We start from the raw sequence: 23,726 nt of genomic DNA, 5'->3' as shown, positions 1-23,726 counted from the left end.
GTCTTCGGGTTTCTTGTTTTTGGTTGGTTGTGTCAATGGTTTGCTGACAGCTTGTCAAAGAACAAGCTCTTAGGTTCGCTGATTCTTTGTATCATTTCTTTTGATTTCATTTATTTATGCTGTTTTTACTATTTATTCTTCTCTACTGGATTTGGGTTTGGTTTGTTCTTGTTTTTCCAAATCGTTGAATTACATCACCAGGCCTTTTATCTGTACTTTTTCTGACTTTTTAATAGGTACTTGGAGCTAGGTTAGTCCTCTTAGATCCATGAAATGTATTCAGAGATTTTGCTGCATTATGTTTTCAGTTTTATTTAACTCCAGGATTAAAACTTTTTTCTTGATTCTTTTTGACCCACTCATTATTTAGCAATGTGTTGTGTAATTCCATGAATTTGTTTAACTAACAGGGATTTGTTTGCCATTGATTTGAAGCCTTATTGCACTGTGGTTGGACAAGATACACAGAATTATCTCAATGTTCCTGAATTTGTTAAGATATGCTTTGTGTCCAGTTATGTGATCAATTTCTTTTATTATTTCTATTTTTTGAGACAAGGTTTCTCTGGGTACCCCTGGCTAGCCTCGAACTCACTCTGTAGACCAGGTTGGCCTCAAACTCAGAGATCTGCCTGCCTCTGCCTCCCAAGTGTTGGGACTCAAGGCATAGGCCTATTTAAGAGAAGCATCCATGGCCTACTGAGTAGATTGTGTATTCTCAGGTATTTGGGTCAAACATCTCTATACATATTTGTTGGGTCCATTTGATGTATGGTATAACTTAGTTCTAATGTTTCTGTTTATCTTTTTTTTTCCCAGATGACCTGTCTACTGGAGAAAGTGGGGTACGGAAATAACCCTCTAATACTGAATTGGAGTAATCTGTGTTTCGTGCATATAGAACTGTAATGTATTCTTGGTAGACTGTTCTCTTGATTATAATGTGGTGTCCTTCTTTATCTCTTCTGATTAATTTTAGCCTGAAATCTATTTTGTCAGACATTAAAACAGCAATCCTGGCTAGGCAAGACGGCACATCTTTAATTCCACCACCTGGAAGGCAGAAGAAGCAGGAAGATCTCTGTGAGTTCAAGGCCCACCTGGTTTATAGCAGACCATGACTACATAGAGAGACACTGTCTTTAAAAAAAAAAAAAAAGTAGTAACACCTAATTGCTTCCTGTTCCATTTGCTTAGTTTACTTTTTTCCATCCTTTCACTTGAAGGTAACCCTGATCTTTGAAGTTGAGTTCTTTTTTGTTTGGTTGGTTTTTGAGACAGGGTTTCTCTGTGTATTCTAGGCTGTCCTGGACTCGCTTTGTAGACCAGGCTGGCCTCAAACTCACAGCGATCCACCTGCCTCTGCCTCCTGAGTGCTGGGATTAAAAGTGTGCGCCCCCACACCCAACTCCTTTCTAGGATTTTTTATTTATCATGAAACCATATTGGATTTTGTCAGAGGCCTTCCTGCATCTATTGAGATAATCAAGTGGTTTTTGCCTGTAAGTACATTTATATAATTTATCACAAAAGCCAGAGACTATCTAACAAAAATCCAAGTGCTTGAATGGAATTTTCCTTCAAGTTGTTAGCCAGGAGTTAAGAGACTACCAAAATAAGACAGGCTAATGCTGGTGCCCATGGTTGCCTTTCAGAAGTTGAAGGTAGGACCTCACTGCTGAAGCTAAGACACACTTCGGACACAGATCTTGGAGCAATCAAAATGGACCTGACCTAGAAGCCTCCTCCCTGAGAATTAGTTCTGGTCACATCTGAAGGTGTCATACAAGTTTCCAGATGAGAAAGCCAGGCAGCAGCCTAGCCAGCTGTAAAGCCTACACACCACAGATATCACCAACATGACCAGGTATCCCCAAGGATGCAACTGTATCTGGGGGTAAGCAACAGTTATCTAACCAGATATAAGGGTCTCTCAGTAGGAGCAGATTCATGACTTGCACTGCAGACCTTACCTCCTACTTGTGGCAGGTGAAGTCATGGGCTCTAGAAAAAAACCCACAACTTCCAATTTCCTAAGCCGGTAGTCAAAGTTTTGGTTTCTTTAAGAGCCCAGTTATGTTATGTGAACGCTTTTGTTTTAATCCCAGGAGTGGGGTAGGGGGCTGCTTCAGATTGTCCACAGCAGCAGATTTTTTGCTCATGCATGTTCTGGCAGGGTGTGAGTCTGCCTGCTGAAGATACTTTAATTCTGGTATAAAAAGTCCAAAGGCCCAAGAGAGGGGCACGGCTGTTCCTCCTGCTTGTTCCTGCTGCTGCTGCTGTTGCTGGTTTGTCACGTGGTCATGAGAAAAGAGACGAAAAGAGGAATTGGAGATTCCCTGCAAGGCGAAGACTGGGCTCCCCCCAAGGCACTCAGTACCCCTAAATCAGCAGAAAGTAGTCTAAAAAGATCTCCATGCCCCCTCTCCCCACTAACCTTCTGTTTCTCCTACCTGGTGTGGGTGTTGGAAGGGATTGGGGTGGAGAAGGGTAGTAGATAGAGGAGTTCAAATAAAATAGATAAAATATGCCAGCATAAGCGAGTATCATTTCTGACTGTACCATAAATATGTATGATTGATTATACCCACAAGTGCAGCTCGTCAGCCCTCAGCACACAGTCTTCTTACTGCAGCAGAGACCATTACAGAAATCCGCAGCTGGCCACAGTGCAGAGAACAACTGACTGGAGAGTGCCCAACCCCACCTGATACATTTACAAGCCCTAAACCTAGGGCTCAGGGAACTCGAGAAGGGTGGAAAGATTTTAAGAGCGAGGGGCCCAGAACCTCTGCAGTGAGATACGATCTTATATATGACAGGGAAACTGGACCCAAGAGATCTCAATAACATTTACCTAAAGTAAACAAGGCCTGCACATCGACAACAGCAGCTGACATGCCCACGGGATGGGAAACTCTTACAAGGCCCCACCCCTTGATGAAGAACTCTAGCCAATCAATGGCTGCACAGAGGACGAATCTGTCTTCCCCAGGCTCCATGCTACTGATAGGTTATCAAATCTCAAGCAGTCAGCCTTTAACACATAGACATATGAGCAATACTAAGTGGATGCAGCAGGTTTTATTTATACATACATATGTGTGTGTGATGATTAAAAACAGAGAGCCTAGATTTGAAAAGGGGCATAGGAGAATTTGGAGAGAGCAGAAAAGGTGGAAATGGTACAAATACAGTACTCTTATATAGAATTCTCAAAAAAGCAAAAGTGTTTATGCAGGCTGTGGTGGTGCACTCCTTTAATCCCAGCCCTTGAGAGGCTGAGGCAGGAGGATCTCTGTAAGTTTGAGGCCAGCCTGGTCTACATATTGTGGTGTGGTTGTGTGTTTGTCTTGTGGGCACAAGTCTATTGGTGTGTGTACACATGCGCATAGAGGCCAGAGGTTGTAGCTGGGTGTTTCCCCAAATTGCTCTCCACTTTCTATACAGAGGCAGTGTCTTGCTGATGTTGGCCGGTCTCCTTGCCCGGCTTGCCCCAGGGACCCTGTCTCCCCCACCAAGGCCAGGACTACAGGCAGGCTAGCCAAGCACCTGGCTTTGACTTGGATGCTGGGAATCCCGGCTCAGTCCTCATGATTGCATAGCAAGTGCTTTATCCACTGAGCCGCCTCCCTAGTCCTCTGCTGCGATTTTTATGCGCAAAAAACAGGAATAAAGTATTGGTGTGTATCACAACATGGAAGGGCTTTAAAGCAACAGGAAAGAAGCCACACCTTTATGCCTTTAATTTCAGAACTCAGTCCTGGTTCTGTCTCCCAACCGCTGACACTATAGGTGAGGTGCCACGTGCATGGTTACACTTGTTGGGTCTCAGCCCCTGACCTCACCACTGAGCTATATTCCCTGGCTTCGTGCAGAGTGCCGTAATGCATCATTTTCCATTGTTACAGACATAAAAAACAAGTTCTGACTACCCAGCCCGAAGCCTATCCTCCTATCCTAGTTAGCTGGTGAAAGGAAAAGAGCTGATGGCCAAAGGGCCCCGCAGCACACTCAGCCCACACCCTTTCAATTCAGTGCGTAGTTAAATTGGTTTGCAAACTTCTCGTGTTTCTTCTGGTCCATCTGGTTCATGGCAGCAACTACTCTCTGCACGGCTGCCCTGTGGAGAGAGCAAAGACATGCCTGAGGACCTGACAGGACTCTGGGGGCCTAGGTTGGCCTGCTGTCCTGGGCCTCATAGAGGCTCCCAGTGGGCACTGAACGTCTCTCAGGTAGGGCTGGGACAGAGTAGGGCTCACCGGTTTGAGCTGTACCCCAGCCCTGAAGGCAGGTGCAAGAGCCCACACTTGCTACTCTGTGGCACAATTGAACACGGGCTGCAGGGCAAGGCATAAGGAATTCATCAGGAAGGTTGTAGGACAGAGCAGAAGGCCTATGTGGCCAGTGCCACCCCACCCACGGCTGACCAGTACAAGGCTGCAGCTCTGACCCCAATGGCTCTTGCCGTGATGGCTGATCCTGGTTACCTCCCTGGCTAATTCAGTCACCACAAGCTCCCGGCAACTCAGTTGCTCTCCCCCAACATATCCTACAACAAAGCCTGGGGCCTTGGACAGTAAAAAGCTCTTACTTGGCAAAGACCTTCTTTTCCAGGCGGGCCCGGGCGGTGTTGGCACGCTCCCGCAGGTCAGTGAGATTGGGGTGTTTCTTCTTCCTTCCCTTGCCCTTCTTGCTATACTTGGAAGACCCGAGGTCCACCCCTGTGGCTGCCTCCACGTCCTTCATAAACTCAGGGTCCTGCCAATCTGAGAAAAACTTTAAGATTTCAAAAAGTGCCCAGCACCAGCCCAGGTGACCCTTGTGGTTTCTCCCTGATGGAGGGCTGGAGCTTGGCTGCTGCATGCTCTGGTACCATAGTCTGAAAGGGTCTGTGCCAAGTGGCATGGCCACATGGAGGATGAGAGCCACCAGAGCCACCTCTTTTCACAGTCTTGCCTACTCCTCCTTCAGTCATTTAGTCCTCTAGTATCCCAAGGGTCCCCACAACTTGAACAGGCTAGAAAGATCCAGGAAGGCCCAGACCTACTACTCTTGACATTCCTGACCACTCAGGTGGACAGTACTCAAGGTCACTGTCCATGCAGTCAGTGTCTACAGGCTACTGCCCAGTCTATAGGCCTGACTATGGACAACCAGGCCAACTGTGGTACTTTCAGACATATCTGCTACCTAACGGGCATGAGAGGCAAGGGTATCCAGAGTTGAGGTACATGGCAGGCTAGGGATGGGTTCTCTGCTTCACAGGAAATGTGGACATGGGCCTCTAAGTGCAGAGCAGAGGTATTCCTGCTGTGAGCTGGGCACTGTCTGTTGTAGCCATGAGGGTCTGTAGAAAGTGAGGGAAACTGAACAGCACCCAGTCCACCAAGCAGCCTCATCAGTTGCAGGCCAGATTCATGGCCGATTATTGCTTATATGTAGGGCTCTGAGACTGTAAGTAAGCACCGGGCCCTTCTAGGGGTCAGAGCCTGGGACTCTTGAGTTCCCTACTCTGCTCACTCACCTCCACAGGCCACCCTGAGCTCTGCTGGGCATGGCACTGGTCCAGCCTGGCTTGGGAAAGTCAGCCTAGTGAAGCAGGTAAAGGCAAAGTAAAGCTAACTCTTCTAGACCTGGGTGAGCCTAGCAGGCAGAAGGACACTGGACATTCCTTAGTACAGAGGCACCCAAATGCCAAAGAGGTTCCATGAGCTGGGGCAGAGTGCCTGGAAACGGTGGCAGCAAAGCCAGACTGCGAGAGGGGCACGTCCATTGAGGGAGAAGCAAGCACGCCAGACAGACAGATGGCATGGCCTCTCCAAGCTGATTTTTTTTTTTAAGTGAAGGAACTCAGGACTGCACAATTCAGATACAGGGACGATTAATCCAAGATTAAGGAAAACTGTCTAAACAGTTTATCTCCCAGTAATAAGAAGGCGTCACAGTTTAGGAACCTGGTGAATAGAGCAATTGTTTAAACACAACGAAAAAATGCCGGCATCCAGTGGAGATGGAATGAGCACCTCAGGAAAATGAAGGAGCAATTTAAAAGCCTTTGAAGAAAATCAATAGACGCTGGGGCTGTGCAGCCTTCCTGGGCGCTGAAGGGCCCTGGAGCACCGTGTGCATTGTCACTGAGGTTAGCACCAGGGAAAAGAAAATTGCCCCGTGTGCGAGGGAGGCGGGATCAATACTGCAGTTAGTAAAGAGATGCTATTTCACATCTGACTGGCCAGCACCGGGCTTGGCCCGTGGCCTGATACCTGTTTGTTAACAAGCCACCGAGGGCTGGAAAACTAGATACTCTTCAGGGTTGACACAAAAATAGGCACTTAATTTGCTCCTGAGTGTGAGCCACCAGGGAAGGTTTCTCCTGCAGATGAACAGGGCAGGCCCCCCTGCACTGCTATACAACCCAGACATGCCTCTGGGCACAGGATGAAACAGGCATTTGTGTCTCATGACCACAGGGCAAGAAGCCATGAAGGGGGCTGTAGACATGTCCCCTTCACAGAAGGGCCTTCCATGGGCTGACCACCCATGTAGCTACTGAGCTGAGTTGGAGCTGACCACAGTGAGGCAGAGTCAGCAACCAGACCACCTAGACTCCAGGTGCAAGAACTAGAGTGGATGACCATATCAGGAGAGACAGACTGCTGCAACCCCTTCATCTGCTCAGGAAGCAGGAGTAAGAACCAGAACCTGGGGGACTGCAGCACAGCGGTCCAGTGCTTCTCTAGCACATAAAAGACTCTGGTTCAATCCCTCTGTGCAGATGCTGACTTGGTGTATGGAGTCAGGAGCATCCATACTCGCCTTGAAGATAAACACCTTATTAGCCATGTGTACCCAAGCTTGCCCATGGAGCCCCGACCTGTTTCTCAGTTACAGATGGGGACCACAAGCTCCAGGGCTGTGCCTGCAGTCTCTCTCTTGCTCCCACACACCTACCTGGATGTGCCTGCTGCTGCTGAAGCTGCTGCCTTTGCTCACGGGCTCTGTCTTCTGGGTTGAGAGGCTGTCCCTTGTCATCTCTGGGGATGATCTTCCCATGGAATGGGCACTATACAATAGACACAAAGCTGAGACATAGCACAAACAGCTCTAGGGGAGGGTGCCACAGCCAAGCCCTGTGATCATGCGCCCTCCTCAAGGAGAGATCTAGGGAGAGATAGCAGTAGGAGTGTGAGAACTGAAGTCTGTTTGTCCAAAGCAACTTCTCTCTGTCCTGCTACCTTCTGCAAGCATGTATGGACCTCCCCAGCTTCAGGCTCTAGCTACAGAACAGCGCTCTGGCTGTTAGAGATGGTCTCTCAGAAGTTAATGTCAGGGCCCAGGGCAGAGAAGATCAAACACAAGGCTCTGAGAGCTAAGCAATTGTGACACTGCTTTAAGCCCTCCTCCACAGGGCTCCCCAGGGCTCAGAAGTATCCCTAGTCAGGATGGAGGCAGAGGGCCAGCACTTCCCCAGGACACTGGTGGTCTCGCCTCTCCCTGGGTAGGCACACTTCATACATGACCTTGCCTACTGGCCTTACCTTCAGCCGATCCTGGCGCTCGCAGAGGCTGCCATTAGGCTTCAGAGCCCGGCACTTGTGCTGCACAGGCTCAAACGTCCCTGAAAAAGTAATGTGTCGGCTGTGGAGCATCTCAGAAACATGGGCACTGTCCACCTCCTCCTCCACCTCGCTGGGTTTCCAGAAGCGGTGTTGAGAGTCAGATCTGAAAGGTAAACCAGAGACCCTCAAAAACTCTGGACTAGAAGAGGGAGGCTGTCCCAATCCCATACACCACAGTTACCCCTCAGCCCTGAGGAGAGCACTGGCCCCTGGTGGCTTTCCTGGACTAGAGAACATGAGCACTCCAATTGGGTTCAAATCCTGATGTTCACAAACCAGCCAAACATGGTGGGTATTATCACTGGCCTGAGGTTCAGATTCCTCTTGCAAAGCAGGGCAGCAGCTCCGGGGCCCTCAGGTCATGGCTTTGAGAATAACATGAGCCCATGTCAAGGGTCTCTGCCATTGAGTGGGTGAATATAAGCTCCGACATCAACATGGCACCAATGCCCCAGAGGAAGACGTGTGTATAAATTTATACCTTCATAGTCTTTATGCAGTGCTAAGGGGTCCAAAGGATGGAGCTTTTGCTGTCTGGCTATCACCAAACCTTGTTTTCTTTTCTTTTTTTTTTTTCTTCCGTGGCAATCCTAGGGGACTGAACTTAGGGCCTTATGCATGCCAGGCAAGCACTATGCCACTGAACTACAGACTCAGTGCATCACCAAACTCTATTAAAGCCACATTTCTCTGGATGCCAAAGAATGGGGCAGACTTTGTCACTCTGTGCCCCCTTCCATCAATACATAGCTGGATTCTTCAGGCTCTGCACATGGATGCCAGCTGCCGCAAGAGCTGGCTCCTCTATGGATTGCTCAGAGATGGTGGGGCAAATGGCAGGCAGAAGAGTGATACAGCCCAGGATCCTGACTGTTCTTGGCTGTGTTTCAGAGCAACAGCATCTGTTGACAGGAACTGCGATGCAGCAGCAACACAGGAGAGCTATGACTTCAACTTGGGGAAGTTCCTCACTATAAGCCTAACTGCACCAATACTTAACCTCATGAAGCCTCAGAGCAAAACCCTGAAGCAGATCCCTCACATAGAGACCTGACTCCATTTCTTAGGCTTTCAGGGGTCCCAACTCCTGCCACGTAAGCTTAGTACCCAGGCAGCCCAGCCTGAGGTCCACACATTATTAGTTTTCCTGATTTTAAACTCCCAGCTCTAGCTCTTAAGCACAGTGCCAGCAAATGCAGCCTGAGCCCTTCCCACCACCCTGACTCCCTCTTCCTTCTAGATGAGTTTTACCTGCACTCTTAGGTGTGTTTTGCTCCCCTCACCTTCCCCTAGCCATCTGCAGCCTGAGTTCTGCTGGAGTAGTCGCACTCAGCATCTTGAGGAGCCACACCTGTCAGGAGGATCTAGAACTGAGCTTGTCTCATTAGCTATCCCTTCACACTGAGTAATGGATGCTCTCACAGGTACCTCCTGAAGAAGCAATAATAAGGCTCAAGTCCCAGTGTCCTATGGGCCAGTGGACAGGTATATAAGGCCAGGCTGTGCTGAGTCCTGGGAACCAGATACTTTAGACTCACTTAAGGATCTTTCCAGCTCTTAGCTGTTCCTGGCCCCAGTAGCACAGGTCTACTCCGAAGGGTACAATGGGTGCTCGGTCTCGCTCTGCTTGCTTCTGGGCCTCCTCTGGCCCTAGAAGTACCCTGAAAACAGATTAGCACATGTGAGCTGTCCATTCCTTGTATGGCCACTTGCCTTTCCCTCCCACATTGCAATACAGACCTGGGGTCAGCATGAATACACAGCGTTGAGCCTGAGCTTTCAGAGTGGCTGCCAAGGTCCAGCAAACAACCTGGCCCCAATGAGTACTGGCTCTGATCTATGAAATGAACCTGCCTGGTGGGGAAGGTCACCTGACATCTCCTTCAAGAATGTGGCCTGCCTGCAGGACCTCCAGAGGGTTGCTGCAGGCTCAGCTGAGCAGCATGGCCACATCAGCAGGTGCTACTTGGCTAGGGCTATACATACCCCAGGCTACCTCTCAAGGGAGGGTATTTATTTGGGCAACCTGTTCAGGCCAGCCAGTGGTCAGAACAAGTGGTGGCAGGACTAGGCAGTGGGCCCAGCAGCATGGGACATCTAAAGTCACCTGGTAGAGGAAGGTGAGGAGGGTGGCAAGTTGTCCTGGAGCCGCAACAGCTGGGCAGCTGCTGAGGTGGGGTCTGATGCCTCCTCTTCCCTTCTCATCCTTGTCCTCTCCTGTCGGCTACACACAGCTGTGCCTTTCACCAGAGTCTTCAGTGGAGCCTTTGGCTCCAGCCCTGAAATGACACATGTCCATTTCTGACATCACTCTACAACCCAGGGAAGACTAGGGGAGCACCATGTTGTCAGGCATTAGATGCACCCACACATGACAACATTCATGCCTCCAAGAGCACAAGAAATACCTGTCACCTCAACTCCTCAGAAATGGGCTACACTCTTCTGAGGGGATACAGGACAGAGTCCGAGGCAGCCGTAGCCTACAGGGACTATCACCAGGAGCCTACTCCAGCTGTTCACAGTACTGACTGACAACACGATCACCTTTGCCCACAGCTTCCTACAGAGAGAGAATGGACATCGGCATATGAAACCTGCCATGCTAAAGGGAGGCCACCTATAGTGTGGACACACAGCTCCCTTGCCCCTAGCAGGGGCCCTCCCTTCACTGAGCAAGGAACAGAGAAAACCAGCCTTTGTGTGAGGGTGACAGGTGGTTCAAGCAGAGCTCAATGGCACTTCTCCCATGTGCTATCCTCAGCATGGCTTTTCCCAACTTCTGTCCAAACTTTAAAAGCCACGGGTGGCTAGGCCTGGGTCCCGTAGCTGGAGAACCTTTTCTGTGGCTGTGGGGCAGATATCAAGACCCTGACTACAGGATAACACCCTGAAACAGCTGTCCTACCTACTACCAGCTGGAGGGGGTTATGATGCCGACACTCCACACCAGGGTTCTATAGAATATAACCTTAGCCCACTATTCATTCTCACATCTCCAACGGCACAATTCTGGCACCTGGTTTCCCTTCTTGCTCACTCTTGGGTCTGGTTCTTAACAGGCTGCATGCAGGGCCCAGTCTGACCCTTGCTGGCTCCAGAGCACAGTCTGAACTGGGAATCCAGAGGCACTACTACGTGTTAGCCCACTTCTCACATTCACTGCAGGAGCAGCCTCAGCTGGACCAGCCCTGCCAGTGAGACCTGCACTGACAGCAAAACTCTGACTTCTGAGCATCGTGCCGCCAAAGAGAGAGGGCAGACAACGCACCGTTTCTTAGACTAGGAAGACTCCACAGCTGAGACAGGACAAGAAGGAAAAGTCACTTGGGAGGACTGTAGATAGCAGAGCACCATTCTGTCAGTCAGAAGAGAAACAGGTATTGAAGATGAGGAGCAGCAGGGCTGGAGAGATGGCTCGGTGCTCGAGAGCACTGGCTGTTCTTTCCCAGGTTCAATTCCCAGCACCCCATGGTAGCTTACAACTGCCTGATTCTAGTTCCAGGGGATCTGGTATTTTCTTCTGGCCTCCTCAAGCACTAGGCACACATATGGCACACATACAAGCTGGCAAAATACCCATGCACATAAAATACATTTTTTAAAAAATGAGGATTGGGAAACTCTAGAGGCATAATTACACGCTGGGTACCTGAAGGGCAGAGGGACCAACATGCACATGAGTAAACTTGCAGACAGACAGGTATGCTGTCCTTGTTTCTAGAATTCCAAAGGAAAGAATATATAATTGGAATGTAGAAAACAGTTGAAGAAATGAGACAGTTTTCCTGAAACTAAGGGGCTTGCTGCCTGCCAGAGCAGGTGAGGGGCAACTGGGCTAAACGAGGAAGCTGGAGAACTGGAGAACACCAATGATAACGAAGACAAGAGTAAAGAACCGAAAACACCACTGGGAGCCACACGTTCAGCCACAGCAGCAGGTCAGGGCCTTGGAAAGTCATCTTGAAGGGCAGAAGGAAGGGCTGGGGCTGCAGTGTTGTGGCAGAGCATGTGCCTAGGATGTGTAAGGCTCTGAGTCCCATCCGCAGTACCACAAAAGAGAAAAAGGACAAGGTAAAGAGTGTAGGAAGAAGAACCAAGTTTACAAGCTGAGCTGTCATGCCCACCACAGGTACAAGAGAGGAGTCCTGTGGACACAAGGCCACAAGGACTTCCCCTTGCAGATCCTTTAAAAACATACTTAGCATAAGTGATCCATCAGGAAAAAGAAAATCTAAATCCCAAGTGCAGGGCAAGATAACAATGAGTAAATGACTTCTGACATCAGAACAATGACCCAGTGGGCATGAGCGTGGCCCAGGCCATGGAGGTGGGATAAGAGGGGCTTTGACCGCCTGTCTTATGTAGAGGACAGTACAAAAACCATAAAAAAAAAAATAGTGAATGAGGAGTAAGGTGGCAGAAAGCATGGTCATCATGTGTGAGGCCCCGAGTTCTGTCCCTAGAACCATAAAATGGGAGCAGTGAATGAGAAAATTATGTAAGTCTTAAAATTGGAGACAACTATCAGAATGTTACAAAGATATATATATATATATATATATATATATATATATATATATATACATATATATATATATATATATTTTTTTTTTTTTTTAAAGCAGGAGAGAAAAAACAAACAAACAGTAACAGTAGCAGCACAGCAAGAAAAAGTACTCAACAGACTCAGGACTACTTGCTAAATGAACTGATAAATCTATGAGGAGATGAGCTGGCCAAGTCAAATATGTTTAGCTAATAAACAACTATTGAGGCACTAAACTAAGAAGTTAATAAACAATCAAAAGACAGCCAAGAGCCGGGTGTGGTGGCGCACATCTTTAATCCCAGTACTGGGGAGGCAGAGGCAGGAGGATCTTTGTGAGTTCAAGGCCAGCCTGGTCTACAAAGGAAGGATACACAGAGATAGCCTGTCTTGAAAAAAACCAAAGGGGGTGTGTGGGAGGGGGAAGACAGCTGAGAAAACATTTTAATACCAGAGAGTAAATTATAAGTTTAAAAACAGTATAAAAGAAAGAATACATGAAGATGTGACAAATGGTAACAGACCCACAGGTAACAGTCAAAGTACATTCTGGTCCTCACTTGTCACCAGAACTTGGGGTACTCAGGTAGGAGAATCTCAAAGTCAAGGTCAGTCTAGGTTACACAGCAAGACCCTAAATCAAGAAAAAAATCATTAAAAAATGGTAAGCTAAGTTTGTACATTAATTCCTAAACTCAAGGTCAATGAATGACTTAGGCATGCGATACAGGTATGTGATTCTAGTACCCAGAAGGCCTGGGGTAGGAGCATTTCAAGTTGAAGGCATCTTGAACTCAGTGCAAGACACTGTTTCCAAAACCAAACAAAACAAAGTCTGTACAACAAAGAAACATCCATCAAGGAAGGCCTATGCACTCTACCTGAGGCCCTTGGGGAAGCAAAGTCTGAAAGGCCACAGCACAAGCCACCAGGAGCTCTGGACTCATCATGGGCTTGCTGTAGCAGAGGTCAGCCTGACATGGCATAGAAATGACCAGCTGCTCTTCAGGGCTTCCTGTGGCTCTGAAGGCAATGGGCCAATCACATTTCCTGCCTGTTTCTATAACAAAGTTTTATGGGTCCTAACTATAGCCATCTGTTTGTGCTTTATTTGTGCTGCTTTCAGAGTGGAGCTATAGCAGAGACTTGATCCAGGCCAGAAAGCCAAAATATTTCCTGTGGCCCTTCACAGAAACTCTGGATGACCTTATGCACAGGCGAGGGCTCCTATCTCTTGGATTCTTATGGGTTGGGAGAGAGGACCTGGGTAGGGCCATGCTGAGAGGGTAGTGGAGTCACAGACAGCCACCTCCAGGCTCTGGAGCTCTATAGTCCTAAGGCGTTGGGCCCACTGTGTATCAGAAGATGCCTGGCAGCCTCCTATCTGATCCAACCATAGAAACAGTGTCTTATGCTGGGTGGTGGTGGCATATGATATTATTGCTAGCACTCAGGAGCCAGATCTCTAAGAGTTGAGGGCCAGCCTGATCTACAGAGTAAGTCCAGGACAGCCAGGGCTACAAAGAGAAATCCTGTCTTGAAAAACAAGCAAGCAAGCAAACAAACAAATAAGCAAACAGATAACCCAAAACACAGTGTCTCAGATTTTGTGGCAAACGTGTGACTCTCAGTGTGTCCCACCACAACGTTACTGGCAACGTGGAAGGCAGCAGTTAGCCCAGCCCTGCATACATACATACACAGCAGGGAGGTAAGGCTGGTAAGTGAACAATGTGACATTTAGATAGATACAATCGCAGCCAAAAGATCAATATGAGAATTCCTAAGAGTTACAAGAATGAAATATATTTTTCATTGATTTGTTGTTTTAAACCATTAAGAAGATGGGTAAGCGTGTTAGAGCAGGGTAAACACTCAGGGCACTGAACACCACTGTTTTCACACCGTCGTAGAAAATCAATCTCACTGACATATTTTCAAAGTTAAAACCCAAAAAGCAGAGCACATTCCTCAGGCCAGAGGGTTCGTGACCCTAAGAGTGAGACATCATCACGCTGGCTGCTGTGGCCCTGCTGCCTTGCAGGGCCTGCCCCCAGTAGTCCCTTGGCCAAAATTTACTCCCATAGTTGCTTTTAGAAAGAATCATAAAAATGTCCAAAGCTCCTTTTTTTGTTTAAATTGGCCAAGTGGCACCTATTTGCCTGAAGCACTAAAGCAGACAGTGCGGGAGAGATGGATCGATAGGAGGAAATGGAGAGGCTGGGCTCCGCACAAAGTTAGGCTGCCGTGCGCTGACATTATTGATTTTACCTAGTTCAGCTGGCCTTGTAATTAAAATGTAAATTTGAGAAAGAGATTATGTCCTGACAGAAATGGTAGGATTAAGGGGAAGATAAAAGCCCCTCAGTGAAAATTCAGAGAAAGAAATGAGAAAGAAAAAAGGGCCTGATTTCCTCAGCCATGTGGATTTAGACCGAATCTAACACTTCAGATTCTCCTGTGTTTAATTGGAAAAACAGTGATGGACTATAAACTAGTATTATGAACTGAGCTCACTGCACACTGTCTGTCTGTCCAGACACTCCAGCCTAGGCTGCTGGCTAGTTCCCAGGACTCCCGAGGGACTCTCCAGTTGGTAGAATGATGGAGGATTCCCACCTTCCGCCCACGCCACAGGTCCTACTGCCCAGGGCCAGTGCGCTTCTTGCCCATGCCCTCTCGTGAACGCTCCAGGAATTTGAGGTGTGGTGTGTCCCATCAAGCCCTGCTTGGTTCCTGTGGCCCTCAGCCCAGCACTGGCACTGATGGTCAGATTCTATGTACTTAGTGTGGCTGCTATAGGTCTCCCTGCACACCGTGCCAGCCCCTTCTAACTCTGCCCTGCTTTCCACCTGATGCCATTCTGAAAACACAAACAATGCCCAGCTCAGAACACATCAGCCGTCACTGCCTTCCAGGGTTAAAACGCATGTTTAGAGCCTTGCCAAGAAAGGGAGGAATTACAGACCAGGGAGCAAACCACCAGGGCCAGGTGTACGTGGAAGGCTCTGATGGAAAGGCAGTGGTGTACAGGCTGATGGGCACTGGGTGCAGAAGCTATGGACAGTATAGTTATTGCTGCTGTGTAACAAGTAACCCAAAACTCAGTAGTGGGACCAGCGGTATTCTATTGAGAATCATGGATTGGTCTACATTAGTAACACCTAGTAGGGCAGCACAACCCTGGTAAGACCTGAGCCAGGCTGGGATTACCACGAGTAGATGTGGGTTGTAACTGGCAAACCAGAGCCACTGTGACTCCCTGTATGGGCTCACAGGAGGTTGCTCTGGCTGTGTCCAAGCAAGTGGCCTAGCAAGTGGTAGTAGGAGATGCTTCAAAGTGGCTTTATGACTTGGCCTCCTGTGCTAGACTCAAATGGTCAACATCACCAGCCATCCAGGTACAGATGGCAGATCAAATCCTCTTGTGTACTTCCCACAGAAGCCAGGGGAATTGTTTTATTTGCTTCTTCTTGGCATAAGTGATGCCAAACCTGAGGCTGTGACCTGAGCCCTGGATCCCTGTTAAGTCTACACTTTCTCTCTGGAGGATACAAGCTTAGGGCACAGAGTGTAGCTTTCAATGTTTTCTTGGAAAAGAGGGAAATCCTAGCTGGGTCGTGCCTGTCTATCACAGTGGTGCTCTATGTGTGACAAGCTAATTCTTGCCATGGGGTCCAGACCACGTCTGTGACCTCACGGACACAAGCAGGGGTGCTTTTATCCTGGTATCTGCCTCCTCTCCACCCTGGTGCAGGCCCTCCCCCATCACACTGCATCCCTGCCCCACAGCCAGAGCATCAAAGGGCTCCAAAGACCCCGTGCAGTGGACACCTGCCATGTGCTGCACAGCAGGCTCCGGGCACAAAAGAAACAGCCAAGCAACATTGCAGACACAACAGCTGTGCAAGGAAAGCTGAAGGCTAAGCTCCCTGGCTGATGTCACAACCTAGAGACATTGTCCAGAGTGGAGATCTGTCTCCCCAGTTCCCTTGATGCCCAATCTTGCCCCTCATGGGCCCACAGCTCACCATATTCAGCCCGTAGATGGTCAGGGATTCGAGGCTCATAACCCTCTTTCTCTGGGACCTCCACAAAGTCCTGATCATCTTCCTCGCTGTCCTCCAGTGCTTCTGTCTGTGGAAACATTCCCAATTACAAATAAGGTCATCAGCTCTACCCACAGCAGCTGTCCATGGCTGTGCATGGGTGCTGCTTCTGATGGGCCCATCAACAACAGATGTGGATAGTCTTTTTTTTTTTAAAGATGTATTTATTCATTTATTATTTATACAGTGTTCTGCCCACATGTATGCCTGCATGCCAGAAGAGGGCACCAGATTTCATTATAGATGGTTGTGAGCCGCTTCGTGGTTGCTGGGAATTGAACTCAGGACCTTTAGAAAAGCAGATAGTGCTCTTCACCCCTGAGCCATCTCTCCGGCCCGTGGATAGCCTTTAATTATGTCTCTAAGGCTGTTCTTATTCTTAAATCACAATGCTTTTGCTTAGTTCCCTAACCAGTACCAATCCTCCTGTGCCCGCTACAGTGGGCATCACCAAGCACCCGCACAGCTGGCTCATTCCCTTTAAGCAGGCAGCAGAGCCTGAATTAATGCTGCCGCCACCCCACCTACAGCTCTGCCATGCCCAGGGCCACAGGTCATGACATTTGCTATGCCCCAGCCCCAGTGCTTCTCCACTCTCACTGCAGATACATCCTCTGATGAGGTTCCTCCCACTCTACTTCCCACTGACATAATACTCTTCCTCACTCAGGATAAGAAGCCAGAAACCCAACCTTTCTGAGATCAATTCTACTGCCCACTTGTCACTTGAGGGAGCCGGGTTCAGCTCGCCAAGGCAAAGAGGTCCATACCCCTAGGGAAGTGGACCCCTCAGATTGTGGTGGCTCCTTGAGTTGTGATGCCCCTGAGATTTTGGTTCCCCCCCCCCCCCCGCACCTCACGCCGAGTTTCAGTGCTCTTGCACCTTCCAAAGCTCCAGGGCAATTGGCTAGGCATGGTGGCACCCACCCTTAATCTCAGCGCTTGTCTGTGTATGAAATGAAGGGGAAGCTATAAGGGCTGAGATAGAGAAAAGATTTAATTACAGTAACAATCCATAGAGCCCGGGTTGACCAGCAGGAGCTCTGTACTGAGTATCCATCAATGTCTGAGAGTGGACTGCACAGTTGGGAGGCAGAGGCAGGTGCATCTCTGTGGGTTCAAGGAGGCCAGATTGGTGTACGTAGCAAGTTCCTGGACAGTTTCATAATACAGATAATAGAGAGACCCTGTTTCAAAAAGAAGAAGACGAAAGAAAGAAAGAAAGAAAGAAAGAAAGAAAGAAAGAAAGAAAGAAAACAAACGGCTCCAGGGCAGAGCCAGGGAAGGTCTCTGTCAAGTGAGTGCAAACTAGGGGGACCCTCAGAGAGTTATAAGAAAAACTTTGAAAAACTTAAACATTAATTTAAAAAACCATTCCCAAAAGCAACACTTTGAATTCACATATGTTCCTCATGGACCTGACTATTTGCCAACAGAAGAAGGAATATCAAAGGAGTAGCTTCTGTTTTTCAGGACAGGAGCCACTGTGCACAGGAAGCGAAGCGAATGACAGTTACCACGGAGGAGGATCTACAGTGCATCACCTGCTTGCAGCTCAGCTCAGCACGCTGCCCACCCAGGTAGAGCTGGCTCCATGTGAGGCTGCCTGCAGCCCCTCGCCCCAACCTGGGAGACTGCTGCCCGAGAGAGCATAATCAGATGCAAATGCACTTTGTTTTGGTGCAGCCCACAGTCGTGCATCTGGGAAGCACAGAAGACATTAATCATCGGAAACTGTAATTTTTGTTATCAGTCTAACACTGATCAAAAGGGAAGCCTGTCTCCACCGCTGACCTGTGAAACGTCCCAATTATACTCTTTGGAGATGACAGGGGCACTTAACTCCCGAGCTGAGCAAATGATGACGATCAATCACGTTTGAATAACAATGAGCCACGGACCTGAAAATTATTTTTGTATAGAATCTACCCAGGAATTTATGAAAGGTGGAAAGCAGCCCAAGGTTTTAGGGCGTCACGGGCTCAGCTAGTGCAGTGCGTATCAAACACTAAACAGAATTTATGTGTTTTAATTTTCTAAAAGGTAGATGTGGGCTGGGTGCTACAATGCATAACATATAGTGCCAGGTTTTAAATATGGGGGTCATTTTCATAAAATATTATGCTTATTGCTCACACCCTTGAATTTTGCTGGGGACTTTTTATCAAAATTTCATTTCCTAAAAAATATTCAACTGCTTAGGTAACTATTAGAATTTTATCTTCTTCCTCCCCAACTAAAACTGTTTATATTTTAGAATAAATGTGAAGCACTGGGTTCTTCCTTGTTCTTAAATTAGCACTGATAAGGCTTCCAGCTGGCTATTCTTCTACCATATGTGTATGCCTCAAAAAAGACCCAGGCCTTCTCTGGGGCCGCGGAGAGCCACCAGGCATCCTTATACTTTACTCTGCAACTGTCTGGAGATGAAGTACTCAAACTGCCACAACTAGAATTTAGAGACATCGCTGTTGACACTTAAGTGAAGCTAAAGTGAACTTTTAACTCACATTTGGTAAATATCAACATTGCAAATCCTTGGTGCTGAAGTTACCAAGGACAGCTGACAGATGAGCCATACCTGAGAGACGGGAAATCACTCTCATGTGGAAAAGCTCTGAGCCCTAGCTGTGGGGACACTCCTGTGACCTGCTCAGGAGTCTGACCAGGAATATTATGATCACAAGGGGCATTCTCCTGGAAAGTAGCACAACGCAGAGGGAAGAAGGCCTTCATGGGTCTTGAACTTCAGTTGGCCGAATCTAAATAATCCAGAGGCCACGGCCAGTGTGGCTGTAATCTGCCTATAAGGTCACAGGAGAGGCCGGACAGAGGCCAGCATCCAGAGGGGCCACATAAAGTAGCTGGGAAAGGGCGCACACCTGGTAAAAGGCATCGGAATTGCTAATGTCTTCAAAACGAGGCCAGACTTCTGAAATGTTCTCAAGAACAATGCGCTTTTATCCTACGTTAGGGCCAGGTTTTCTACTGTGGGGAAACATCACAGAACAAACATACTGCATGAAACTGGAGGGGGAGGAACAACCCTTAATGAGATCTGCACATGGGACCACACACCAGCAGAGGCTGGGCATCTCGCTCATACCTTTTCTGGCAGGTGAAATCCCTGAATGCTTTTGAGAGATAAGGTAGGTGGTTCAGAAGCCCTCCCAGCCAATCAGAAGGCTTCTCCTTAGCAGGCCCCAAAGTGGGAGCTACAGAGCCCTGCCGAGAGCCGACTCACCCACCCACAAGACCGACACAAGCTTTTACCCATCACTGTTGCCGCGGTAGGGGTACTGCTGGTTTTATACAAATTGATTCTCACCCACAGTTAAAAGGATTTAGAAAAATGAGTCGTCATGATCATAATTAAACAAGCAATAAAACGGCTAAAATATACAACGCAATCAGTTTACAGAAGTGGGGTGGTGAGTGCTAATTATTTGCAAAGGAATGGGAAGAGCATCTCGACATACAGAGCCCATGGCCGCCAAGCCCAGGGCCCAGAGATACAGCTGGGACCATTAAATAAATTTTGTACGATCTAATTAACTTGGTACGCAATCTCAATTACTTTTCACCCAAGAAATCACTTTTGTTCAGTTTTATGTGTGTCTATTTCCCTTTTAAAAAAAAAATGATGTAAGGCCTCGTCAGACAAGTGAGTTCCAAACTGCATTTGTCTTTCAGCGGCTTGATGGCTATGCATTTAAAAACCCATTCTATCTTATAAACTAAAAATTAAACGTGCTCAGCTGTGATGGCCGTCATTGCATCTGCTATTTATATGCTAATGCCCTCCCTGGAAGGCCGTGCAAATTGCCCGGCCAGGCCAATATCTCATGTGCATCTTGGCTGCCAGGGACGCACCTTCAGAGGACAGAGGGCGTTGTGGTGCTGACCATGTGATAACCCAGAACAGGCACCTGGTGGCCAGAAGAGCTGGCACTGAGCCAACCCTGTCCAGATGCAGGCAGGGCACCAGAGCATACACTCAAGTCCAAAAATTCTGCTGGAGCAAAACTTCATTTTCTGAAATGACTGTCTCTATAATGGCCATGTTCACAAAAGATCTCACAACAGCACTGCAGGACACACAGGGGCAGGCATTTCTCTTCCCCTCTCTCCCTTGATCCGAATCAGTGTAGAACAGTCCACAAAAACCTGCCCTTGAGAATCCCATTTGGCCAATCACCCCAGTGCCAGGGAGCTTCCTAGAACTGGGACCCAAGAGCTGAGCCTAGGCTGCTACAGAGTATGAGGCAGGAAACCTTGGTCATATGTGCCTAGAAGTTCATTTCCAGAGTGAGCCTAAGGCTGGAAATCTCAGCTAGATCCAAACAAGCAGCTAAGCCAGATGGGTAAGGGAGTTGCATGCTGTCAATCAAATTGAGGGCTGGTAGCCTAGGTGGACACAGGCCAGGCACTATGGATTTCTAGTACTCCTAATGGGTATACTCAAACCAGGCTGTTGAGGGAACCCATACATACATTCTCCCAATGACAAGGCTGTGTGAGTGGTGCAGAGGCAGGAGAGTTATCCTGAAGGAGGTTGTGTGAACTCCACACAGGAACATCCAATGAAGTGTGAAATCAGCAATCATTCCTCCTGGGAGTGTGCAGAGAAAGCCAACCCTGCAGGGGAAGTGCACCCTACTTGCTTGGACCCACACCTAACAGTCTCTTCCTAGGATTGGAACAGGGTCCTCCCTGTGCCTTGGCTGCCATCTCAGGTGAGAGCAGGTGGCCAGCTTCTGGGAACATGAGGCCATGCTATGCTGAGTGGCCTGTCCCAAAGGTCCTGGTGCCATACTCCTCAGGCAGCCTTTCCACTGGGCACCTGGGACTCTAGAAGGGCCCAGGACTCGTACAAGTTCCTCAGGATGGCTTTCTCATCTGTAAAATGGAGGAAATAGTCCGATAGGGATCCTCCTAGCGCTAAAGAGATGACATATGAGCCGTGTTGAAAACCAGCTCATTCTGGAAAGACAAATGATTGGGCCGGACATGAGCCAGGAGAAACCAAGACCAGATCCATGCACTGGGCCTGGGAGGGTGTGGGCTGGTGCAGAGGCCGCTGAGCGTCCTCTCCATCCTTGTGAGCTGACCTCATAAGAACGTGTACTCAAAGCCCTCCCCACTCTATGCTGTTGGGGACGTGCTTGGCCTTCAGTGTGATGGAGGGAGCAGAGCACTGAGAGGGCTGTTTACGGGCCCTGCTGCTGCACAAGGTCCCCACAGGCTGATTTAGTTTCCTTGCTTTCCCCGGTGTGCCTGACGGTTCAACATTTCATTCCCTGGGTTTTCTGCCTCTGTCCTTTTCACCTACAAGAAGCAAGCCCTGCACAGCCCAGGAAGCTTTCTTAACACTCAGCAGGAGAGGAGCTGGGCCTGGGTGAGCTCCCAATATAGCACCCCTAGGCCTGGAATGAGACTGATCTGAAAGGCAGACTGGCCAGCACCCAACACAGAAAACAGGCAAAGCTCGCAGCGTGTACCAACCAGATTGATTTCCATTGCTGTGAGAGGGCGAAGATGAGTCCACAGTTCCATCAGGGCGACTGCCACACAGCCCATGAGACTGGCTTGCACAAAGATGCATTTATAACCACATGAGCGAGTAGACCAACAGTCCAGGAAGGACAGAACAGCAGACAAGTTAGACATACTGATGTCTCAAATCACCACTTGGTGGGAATTTGAATTTTGTTAATTACCCAATACAAACTAACCATGATCAGAGCTACATAATGAAAAGGCAGGCAATTTAAAAGTTTTCAAAGGATTTTTATCAGTTTAAATAATGAGGTCGCCATGGATTATTACAGCTCTTCTGTAACAGAGCAGGTGGAAACTAACTCTACGAAATGGCCCTCCACATTGATCGGGTCAAGATTTATCCCCAGCCTGCCTCCAAACTGAACTGAAGCGCACACACTCTGTAAAGCAAGTGCTTAGACATGTTTAAACTGGTTTAAGTATTTTTGAAGACAGACCATCTATATCAAAAGGAAAACAATACTGTACAGAAACCAACGGCAACATTCAAATGGAACTGGGGCTGGACATCACAGATGCCTGAGGGAACAGGGGACAACCAGCTCAGCCTGCATCAACTCCGCCTTCCAAAGACAGCCTGCACTGGCCGAATGTCTGCACTGCTGTTTATGACTGGCAGCATTGTGTTTGTTTCAATCTCACACATTTGCTAGAAGTTCTAAAATGTTTAAATCATGCATTATTGAATTAGTGCTCCTTGCTCAGCCTGTTCTACACGAGGAGTTAACGATGCCAATCCCGCGCTAAATGGGGAAACACTAGGAAATGATTTAAACCCTCCGTAAATTTTATTTGGAAATTAGTGAACACCTCATCATGATTTCTAATTAAAACAGCTCTAATTAACATAGACATTCATTAGCCCTCTCACTGCCCCTCCCCCACAAGACACTGTGGTGCAGCAGCCTTGCAGGGAGCTGCCCACCAGCTGCAGGAAGGGCGGGCGATGTGCAGATAGGCAGGCGCTGTATCTATTCTGGGAAGCACTGCTCACCTGAGCCTGGGCGCTGCCACTCACAGTCTCGGAGCCGCCAATCACTTCATCTACAGGCAGCGACTCGCTCGCTCTCCAGCTGCGGCAAGCAAAATCTCCAAGGACTTCAGAGCAGTGCCTTTCGTTAAAATCAGTTTGAGGAGACAGGTCTAGGAAGTGTCCATTCAAGTGACAGCAGAGCAGAGCACTATCTGCCTTCCCACTGAAGGTAGGGCACCATTGGTCCAAGGGCTACCACCTCGCTGGGCCTGGGCAGCCGTACATACCCAACGGTGGCCTGGGCTAGTGTGCTGACCTGTGTCACCAGAGGACCCTCTAACACCTGAAAGGCCTGCCTTCACAGCAGCTCCGGTAGGCACAGGCGGAAGGAGGCAGGCTTCAGCTGTAAGGGCTACTATCCACCTGCTGAGATGCACAAGGATGCATGTATTAATGCATGACCAGGTTAACAAGAGAGAGTGGAAACAGTCAGGCCCTGGACATCACATCAATCCAAGACTGCCCACCATGCACCACAGAAAGACTGTGCTCACAGTGTTACAGTGCTGGGTTTCAGACACCCGTGTCTGTGTCCCATGGGAGTTAGGAAATGGCCAGTCCTGGCAGCCAAAGTACTGACATAGCAATGCTATGACCAATGACTTCCTAATGTGAGCCCAATATCGCCTTACAGCAAAGGCAGACCCACAACAGAAAGCTAGGACTAGGACTGCAGGAGTCAGGGCAAGCCACCCTTTTTTTTTTAAACTACTAGAGATTAAATCTCCTGCCTCAAACATACTAAGCTGTGCTGGGCAGTGGTGGAGCATACCTTTAATCCCAGCACTTGGGAGGCAGAGGCAGGCAGATCTATGTGAGTTTGAGGCCAGCCTGGTTAACAGAGTGAGTTC

The 23,726-nt window shown here is 48.4% G+C and overlaps 1 protein-coding gene across 1 annotated transcript in view; it reads right to left on the bottom strand.

Moving 5' to 3' along the window:
• Window positions 1-4,005: 4,005 nt before the first annotated feature.
• The window catches only part of Uvssa (UV stimulated scaffold protein A), a 34,745-nt gene continuing 15,024 nt past the window's right edge, over window positions 4,006-23,726 (bottom strand). Inside the window, exons 7-13 of the mRNA XM_051165236.1 lie at window positions 16,203-16,308; window positions 9,730-9,901; window positions 9,161-9,283; window positions 7,542-7,725; window positions 6,955-7,066; window positions 4,595-4,769; window positions 4,006-4,123 (exon numbers count right to left, since the gene is read on the bottom strand). Coding sequence (XP_051021193.1) covers window positions 4,030-4,123; window positions 4,595-4,769; window positions 6,955-7,066; window positions 7,542-7,725; window positions 9,161-9,283; window positions 9,730-9,901; window positions 16,203-16,308 — 966 coding nt within the window. The 3' untranslated portion in view covers window positions 4,006-4,029. The remainder of the gene's footprint in view (window positions 4,124-4,594; window positions 4,770-6,954; window positions 7,067-7,541; window positions 7,726-9,160; window positions 9,284-9,729; window positions 9,902-16,202; window positions 16,309-23,726) is intronic.

The sequence above is a fragment of the Acomys russatus genome, chromosome 22, assembly GCF_903995435.1.
Source record: "Acomys russatus chromosome 22, mAcoRus1.1, whole genome shotgun sequence".
In the NCBI taxonomy this organism is placed as follows: Eukaryota; Metazoa; Chordata; class Mammalia; order Rodentia; family Muridae; genus Acomys; species Acomys russatus.
The sequence above is the reverse complement of the archived record's forward strand: the minus strand, read 5'-3'. Positions and strand labels throughout refer to the sequence as shown.